This window comes from Pagrus pagrus (genome assembly GCF_965226575.1).
Source record: "Pagrus pagrus genome assembly, chromosome: 18".
Lineage (NCBI taxonomy): Eukaryota > Metazoa > Chordata > Actinopteri > Spariformes > Sparidae > Pagrus > Pagrus pagrus.
The window spans coordinates 4,064,822-4,073,846 of record NC_140202.1 but is presented as its reverse complement, the minus strand read 5'-3'; the positions used below and the strand labels follow the sequence as shown (position 1 = coordinate 4,073,846).

The following is a 9,025-nucleotide window of genomic DNA, read 5'->3' as shown; positions in this document are numbered from 1 at the left end:
CCTAAACTATTGAACAGAAAAACAAGGGCAACACATTCTTGATCAACTTTCAACAATTTTGTATTGGTTACACCACCATAGAAACTGATATTGGTACAAAAATTTACTTTAAAAGAATAGACACGATAATCAAATTGTAAAATATCTATACTGTATTCTGAATCTGAAAACGCACATCCAACTAGTGAGTGATATTTTTAACACAGTGATCATGTTTACAAAACCGTACAGTGTTTTATGATCTCTTCACTTTGTTGCTTATTGTTTCTGGATGGCTTCCATCTACAACCCATAAAACAAAGCCGATAAACATGTTTTCAACCATTAACATATTCCTTGGTACATGTATGAGTGAATGTAACACTGTCCAAATATAATGGAAAGCATTTCTGCTTTTTGAAGTGGCACACTTCTCTGATGTGATGGCACTCCACTTCCACTAGACCTGCATTCAACATCTTTTTTGACACAGTCAATCCAACCTCCTCCTACTGAATTTATGTACAGCGGATATCTACCAAGGTCCCTTTTTTGTCTGTCGTGCTCCATCAGGAGGCTTTATCCTCCCCTCCTGTAATAAAGAGGTGAACAGTCTTGTTGGAGTGCAGCATCTGTCCAGCTCGCTGGGCTCCGGTGATGGCGGCTAGCTTGTGGGCATCATAGCGAGAGTAGAGGGCAGTGCAGGTCCAGCTGGCCTCCTCCCCCTGACCCCCCGCTGCCAGCATATTACACACCTCGCTGTAGAAGTGGGGGAAGGAGGGCAATCCATAAAATATCAGGTTCTGGATCCCTTTGATGGTGTACCTTAATAAAAGAAGTCACAGATCAGGGTTTCTGCAGGGCTCAAGACAATTTTCTTATTACATAAAATGCTATTTAATACCTGTTACACAAACATAATAGCCAGGCAGAGAATGAAGTATGATGGGAAACCAGTGGGGACGATAAAGATATTTATTATCTTATCACATTTTTTCAGTACCTCCAGTTGTATATAATCATTCCTGACACACTGCCGGTACTACCACTACTACTTCTACCAGAAACTGTACATAGAATGGAAATTAACCAAGGTGTTGTTGCCAGTGTAATCATTATTCTATTAGCAGACTTTTCGAAAAGTATGACAAATTACATTATTGTTTGAAGTACAATTTTAGTTAAATTACAAATATATCTCTGTTATTCTTTTTTTTTTTTTTTTTTTTTTAAATAGGCTACATAATAGAAGTTAAAATAATATTTAATCTTGTGGTGACATTAACAAACTACAGAGAGAGGCATGACTCTTTACAAATAAACAGCTGAAGTCAGAGGTCTAACTTTTGCACTTTGTAAAAAGGATCACACCTGTTTCCTCAATGTGCTATAGCAATTGGTGATATGTTAACTCTTAAAAAGGTAATAAAGATTACCATCTTTAAACCCTTGACTGGCATGGTAGTGACTCAATCAACATCAAGAGAATACTCATCACATTCAGTGATTAAAGTAAAACTCCTGGTTGTAAAGTTCCAGTTTGATCCACTGAACAACCAGCTTTAGACAGCTTTAATAGCTGACTGACCCTGTACTTTGAACTTTTTTGTTTGGGGAGAAGACAAAATCCCCCTCAAATTAAACAACCAGCCTGACACATGAGGGACCACCTGAAGAAACATTAAACAGAACTGACCTCTTGTAGAAGTGGAAGCGTTCAGTGAAGAGCAGGAACTGTTTATCCCCTTTCTGGAAGAAGTGCCTGGCTCTGGAAACCTCCGACTTGCTGGAGTACTCGCAGATGCTGGCAAAGTTGATTTCCTCTTTCTTCATGTGGTTTCGTAGCCGGACGTAGTCGAAGTAAGACGGGATGTAGATCAGAGTGTGGGACATAATGGAGTCCCTGTACTGCGGCAGCACTTTATCTAAAAAGAACTGAAATCTACAGGTGGGGTGGGGAACAGTGGAGATAAAATAGCTTTAAATGTTGTCAGGATCAAACAAACATTTCTCAAGATCTCTTGAGCTGTTATATACATTATGATCTACTTTTTATTTAGACATTAATTCAAATCACCAAAGGAAACCAATGTGCTCGTAACATACAAAGGTTCTGATTAAAAAAAACACCTCATAAGAAATAAAAACAATTTAGACGACTGGCACAACTGATTTGTATAACAGATAAAAGGAGCCATATAACCAAATAATCTAAATATGGATAAGAAATTCTGTGAGAGATATAAATGTGGATACGTTCAGGAGGACTGTATACTGTAAGTGCATGTTTTCATGCGAAAGGAAAAAGTAGAATAAGTCAAGTTTGTTAACTCAAATCTCAAACTCCCGGGACGAGATGCACTCAAATTAAGGAGCTGAACATAATTGTTTATAGATTAAATAAATAGTATTTGGAACATTAATTTAACTGCAAACGATTATTTGCAGTGGAGTAGTGGTGTCCTGAACAGAGGATGATGTGACACTCCTTCTGTGCGTGACATGATCTGAGCATCTTTGTTCTTTTATTTTGTGTGTGTTAGCACATGTGAGTGCCTCTCTGTACTCGAATCATCACGTTTGTAGGTTTTCTTCTGTGATAGCCGTCTGAATTGTAACCCTGGATGCAAAACAGGTACTGCTTTTAGATAAAAGACAATAACAAACAGTGTTCAAGCTGTAACTCGCTGAATCAATGGCAACATCATATTTCCCCCAAAGCTTTTAAAACCCCCTTGTCTATCTTAGAGAATCAAATGGCACCTGTGGGAGGACCTTACCGAGCATCATGGTCCATGAAGCTGTCAGAGGAGAACATCTGAAACACGTGAGGCAGCTGAACCAGCACCTGGCAGATGGAACCCGTTTTTGGCATGTTCTTAATGGCAATCTGGGACAAAAAATAGACAGAGAATTAACTTTTAATAAAAAAAACACATCATCGAATGGCAATGAAGAAACCCTGGTTAAGATACAAACTGCTTGATTACCCTCTTGATCTGAAAAAGTCTAACCAGAGCTTTTCTGGGATATCCAGCTGACCACAGTAAACAACTTAGTGTTGCTATCACTCCAACCACTGAGGATTTTCTCCATCTGTGAGATCATTTCTGCCTTTTAGTCATGTGTACGACCAAACCGCAGCCTGTAATGAATGCTCAGTCCCAGGAGTGGGTAAAATAGTGTGTACAGTACCTGTCCACGGTAGTTGGCACAGTGCTTGGTGAGAATGTTGTTGATCTGTGGGTCCTGGATGGAGCTGAACACCAGTGTCTGACGGTAGTATTTGGCCCAGTTGTTCAGGTTCCACATCCTCACCCTGGAGAAGTCCACTCCATGGGAGTCCAGGGGCTGTAGGTTCATGTGCTTCATCACATGCTGTAGAGGGGGGGACCATGTGATTTTATGTAAGTCAGCAATAGTATCAAAATTCATAATGACAAACAAATCAAATCTTAACCTGAGACACTCTGCCAAAGCTCCAGAAGTGTCTACCTACATGCTACAGTTTATATTTAAAAATGTATATTATTAAACAGCAGATGGCGCCACTTCCTTCTCAGCAGTTAAAAAACATCAGTCTGCTGAATAAGTGCCATCGACCAGTCACAGGTCATGTCGAACAGGTGTGTGTACCAAGAGGTGTTCCCAGTTCTGCATGAGGAAGACATCTGCCTGGTCCACCACCAGTAGCTCAATGGAGGAGAGAAAATCAAAGTCTCTCTTTTTCTCTCCCTCTGCTCCCAGCAGCGTGCGGAGGCCCAGCGGAGACGCAATGATGATGTCTGATGAGTAAAAAGGGGAGTACAGACGCATGCTGCTCCTCACTATGGAGATGCCTGGTGAGGAGAGAGGGCAAGGTCTCAGACAGAAAGACTTAGGATGTCATCCAAAAGTGGGTTGACTTGTGTTTGTTAAACTGTACCTATCCTGAAGTGATCATCCACATTGCCTGAGAAGATGGCACTGTAATCGTCTGGTCTCTGCAGATTGGACGGCTTGTCTTCTGCCTCTTCTCCAAACTCTTCCTTAAACCTCTTCTTGTTGTTGACCACTATCTTCCTGCCTTTGGTCTCCAGGAGGCTGATGAGTGTCTGGATGACTCGCAGAGCTCCACCTCGGAATGGAACGAGAATCAGGACCTGACACATTCAGAATAATCGTTACACAAGAGCAGAAAGAAAAATATTTTTGTGTTTTGATCATTTATGGCTAAGTGGAAGCATTGAGAAACGTCACAATAGCATTAATTAACCAGACAACATAAATACCCTAGGGGATTCTAGAGAGATTCCAGATGAAATAACATGTATTAAAGTGTGATCCAGCCTGAGACAGCTGCACAGAACACCGAATTTGCACCCAAAGCAACATTTCATTTACTACCAAAGTACTCTTGGTATTTGAGACTAAAACAGGCACAATTTGCAACTGAATGACAACTCAAAAATGGGTACTTCACAAGACAAACTATAAATTAATTGCTTCTATATTATTACAAATAGTGGTAATGTTTAGAAATGTTAAAAAGAGCTCTGTTAAGCCAAATATAATATATTCAGTAGTTCACCTTGGGCCGGGTGATTCCTTGGTCTCTGGGCTCGTCCTGTGGCTCAGCTCCAGCCTTAGCCTGAGTTTTCTGCTCTCTTAGCTGTGCGTTGTGAGCCAGGACCTGCGAGTTGGCCTTCAGCACGTGGTTGAGAATGTGGAGGCAGTATGCAGATCGAACCTGAGGGCCCTGGTTCAGAGGACAAGTTTCTGGGTGGTAGAGGTCCTTGTAGGAGCCCATAAGACCTAGCAGTTCTAGCTGTAATGGGCTGATCTCTTCAGCAACCCCCTTAGGATCTGAGGCTTGGTTCAGAGCCTCCCAGCGAGTCTCCAAAAGTTTGTGGAAAACTGGAAGGTTTGTGTCTTTCTGTGGGCCGATGGATCCAAACTTCTCCAGGGGATGGGTGCAGAGTAAAGTGCCCAATTTTGGCCGCTAAATGTGAGAAAAAGCAAAGACAGTCAAGTGAAAGAAAAAACTGGAAAAATAAACAAAACAAACAAACAAACAAAAAAAAAAACAGGTCAATTTTGTGCAGTTAATACCGTAATCTGAGCCTTGGCTTTGCTGCCAGATGTGATCTTCTGCACATCCTCTTCAGCAAGTTCAGTGTCCAAATGCTGTAAAAACATGTCTGCATAAACAGAAAAAAAACACTTGATTCAAATCATATTCTGAGATTTACATTTGGAAACTAAAATGACATAAAAAAACATCTCTTAACTCTCTTATGAGTAAGAAATGTTGGGTGATGTATTTGACAAAACTATAAGAAAAACTGTAATTTGAACTTTTTCTTACCTTTGCCGTTTTCATGCTCGGCAGTGCTGCTGGTGTCCTGTGGTCCTCCTTCGTCCATGAAGTTGGTCTCCAGACAGAACTGAGACTCATTCTCCTTGTCTATGAACTCTTCTGCTCCGGGGTCTTTCTCCTCTCCTTCTACTGCTTCAGTCAGAGCCTCATCTGCATCCTCTGGTTCTTCCTCTCCACCTTCATCTTCCTCACCACTCTCACTGTCATCACCAACTCCATCATTGTCTCCTAAATTAAAAAAGCACAACCATATACAGCTGACTGCAATATTTTGGTCTCTACTGTCCTCAGCACGCTGGCAATAAACAACCCACCTTCACCAAGAAGCTCCTCTTCTTCCTCCTCTTCATTATCAGTGCTCTCCTCTTCACTCTGGTCGTTACTGGTTGGTTGGCTGAGAGTTGAAAGCAGTTTCTGATAGGCTGTTTTCTGCTCTGGTTCCTCCTCTTCCTCTTCAAGCTCATCAGACTCAACATCAGAGTGTTCTGGGCTTGCTGGCTGTTACATAGGTGAGGACAGAACATCCTTCAAGTTGATCATCAATCTCATATTGCAGAAATTTGGCTTTATGACTTGTTCCATCAGGAGTTGTACAGAGCTACCCACCAGTTCAACTACTTCAGTTCTTTCAGGTCCTGCACCGACTCTGTAAAAAAAACACATAGGGAAATGTAGCTACATAGACAACAAACGTGCTTTGGAAAAATACGAACTGGAATCTTGCAGAATTTTTTCACTGCTGGAAAGATGGCCCTTGCATAAAACTCGGCTGTCTACGCAGCAGAAAGATGCAAACCTTTTATTTTATATGTATGTATAATTGGTGCTACAGGACCAGAGGAAACATTGGTGTTCCCTTTTGCTCAAAAGGTAGAAAACCTACAACAACCAGAATTCACTGTGCCACGTGGACCAATACACAGCTTAACAGTGCACTAAAATATGTTTCTGAAAACATTTTAGGCGATAGATAAGACAATGTAGTAAAAGAATTGTGGTTTATAGTTTGTCATCACTGCCTAGTTTAGACAGTTTGATTGGAGTTTGGTAAGGGCCGGTTCTCTCTCTCAATCCGACTATACTATTTGTGTCTGTGGATGGAGGCATACAAATTGTGGAACAGCAATCTGTAGTTGATGCAAAATCCCCAGAGACTGCCAGATTTTTACCAGTAAAAGAGCGGGGGCTTTGGGTTCAAGATAAATGGATGGATGTGATACAAAGCTGGTTGAAAATACGCAAAGTTATTTTAGAGACTAATCTAACAAAGGTCTCTGGCTGGGCTATTTATTGACCTATTGATATTAGAGTACATAGTACAGCTCTGAGCTTTTTGCACATGACAACTAGGGTATGAGTTGGGGTTAATAGAGGAAGCATGCCCATGGAAGTGTTGAGGACGGGAATAAGTAAGAAATCCTAGAAATGAGCATCAGGTTTATCACCATGCTTCTGGGTTCAATGTTGCTGATTCATATAGAGGATGACATCTCTGTGTTTAACAGAACATACAGAGCAGAGAAGTCATAGGTCTCGCCAATTACTAACATTACAGTAAAGATGTGTGTCTCTGCATCAACTTTTCCTCTGTACCGTACACACAGTTGTTAATGACAGATAACCCAAATGCTGTCACTGAAGGAGATGTGTTCCCATGAAGAGATCCATCTGGACAAAGGCTTGTTTCCTTTGAATCGAGTACATCTACATGTTTGACATTCTCAATGCAGCTTACAGTCAATATCAAGGATGGGTAATGGATAAAACACAGGGTTTTAGATTGATAATGCACGCATGTGTGTATCTGCTGTGGGTACCTTCAAAACGTTCAAAAACCTTACTGTTTGCATTTCTTCTCGTCTTAAGGAGCTGTGTCCATACTTTTTGAACAGCATTAAAAGTACAATTGACGAACATAATTATAGCTAACATAGGCTACCCACTGTGACCAGGGCTGAATGTAACTTAGCTAATTTGCTAACATAAAAGTAGCTTCATTGTTCCTTTAAGAAAAGCCGGAGTGTGTTGTACTGCTCACACATCATGGAATGGATGCTCCTCTCCAAACTCCTTCAAGTGTTTCTTCTGTTTCTTGGATAAATTAGTGAAAAGCTGTTTATTCTGCCTTCTTTTCCCCATGTTGACACTGTGCTGCACGTGTGGTCGTCCGGCTTCTTTGGTGGTTGTGGTGAATCAGCAGTGGTATCACTGCCCCCTACAGGCTCGGGGGACGACTACAGGTTTGCAGGTTGCTTCTGCTCGGTAGGGATTTATGCTCATAGCTGTATATTAAATGGATCAACTTGTTGAAGTTTTTAGAGATATATTAATTTTAATAACAGGGACAGAGTCATTAAAAAACAGCGATGTCATTGCATGTAAAGCCGTTGCAGACTGTACAATATACATTTTCCAATGTACCACCAAAACACTGACCACGACCATTCATTTTGCACAGATTATTAGTTTTAGGTCATCAGCTATTGGAGTTCTAAAGTTGAATGATCTGATCAAACAGATGGCAAAAAGGTGTCTTCCTATTCAACTGTAATAAAAAAAATACAATACAAGAATACATTTAAAATCACAGAAAACCCAGAATACTTTAGTAAATCCCTAAGTAGAGACACGTCTCTGGACCTCCCATTCTTTGTGTGCGAAATAATGACTTTTTCACATATTCCTTTTGTAACTTTGCTATGAAAATATGAAATGGGCTTTCGTGGTGAGGAAGAATCTTTCCTTTCTATAACAAAGTAAAACATCTGCTCTGTTTGCTGAAATGCAGGAGCAGTTCAAGAGTTTGTCGGGGCATAGGAATCCCATGGGTTCCTTTATGCAGAAGACGTTAGATAATGTATGTAATGTGGCACAAACTCGTGAAAACTCGTCAAAGTGAGGTCCGTCCCAAGTGTATTTCTAAGTTTTCAGCAGCACTAATGCTACAGAATATGACATAGATGTGAATGTTTATGTGGTCTGGATAAATGATTCAAATATTTTTTAAGAATTCTGCCTTCTCTGGTTTGTTATTATGAAACTAATTGTAACTTCCAGGAAAACCTCAGTAGCTACTTGTCATGATTATGAAATAATGAGGGACGACTTAGTAACTGCTCAGTTTTACATATCACTTTAGTTGATGGGGCACAAAAAGAGTAACTTGTGATAAAGTAATTAGTAATAAATGAGTGGTCACAAGTTTGTGCCAATCAGTGGCCTGCTAACCAGGAACCACTCATGAAGAAAGTGGTCAGTATGTTGATTCACAGATGTTTATGAACTAATCATTAGCAAATGTTTTATCAATGTAATATCTCCCAGTGTTATTAACGTATCATTATCTTTAGTACTCGATTCACAGTTATTCAGGAATTACTCATTAAAGATTCATTTATTCGCAATCCATTCCTGATTGACTCCTTGCTCGCTCCTCAGTAGCTTCTCATGTCTCTAGTTTATCTGCTGTTTGAAATCTAACCTTGATCAATTATTGAACATAGGAATATCAATTTACTGTTTGCCTGCTTTAGCTGTTACCATGGCACAAGCTCATCTATTATTAACAGTTTGGGTGTCTAGTTTTTCTACTCAGGGTATTTTCAGCTCATTTTGACACGTCAATGGGGATATTATTGTTTGATAATTGCAGACCACTATGGCTTAGGCTGAGAGAGCGTGTCTCGC

General features: G+C 40.4%; 1 protein-coding gene across 1 annotated transcript; it reads right to left on the bottom strand.

Annotated features, from left to right (window-relative positions):
• Window positions 1–42: 42 nt before the first annotated feature.
• On the bottom strand, window positions 43–7,558 carry utp25 (UTP25 small subunit processor component). Its single transcript, XM_084380499.1, has 12 exons — window positions 7,377–7,558; window positions 5,945–5,984; window positions 5,653–5,836; window positions 5,327–5,566; window positions 5,071–5,159; window positions 4,550–4,960; window positions 3,905–4,121; window positions 3,616–3,818; window positions 3,175–3,357; window positions 2,760–2,869; window positions 1,676–1,921; window positions 43–804 (listed from the first exon to the last, which is right to left on the bottom strand). Exons 1-12 carry the CDS (start codon window positions 7,475–7,477, stop codon window positions 549–551), a joined length of 2,280 nt encoding a protein of 759 aa, XP_084236625.1. The 5' UTR covers window positions 7,478–7,558; the 3' UTR covers window positions 43–548.
• Window positions 7,559–9,025: the final 1,467 nt, after the last annotated feature.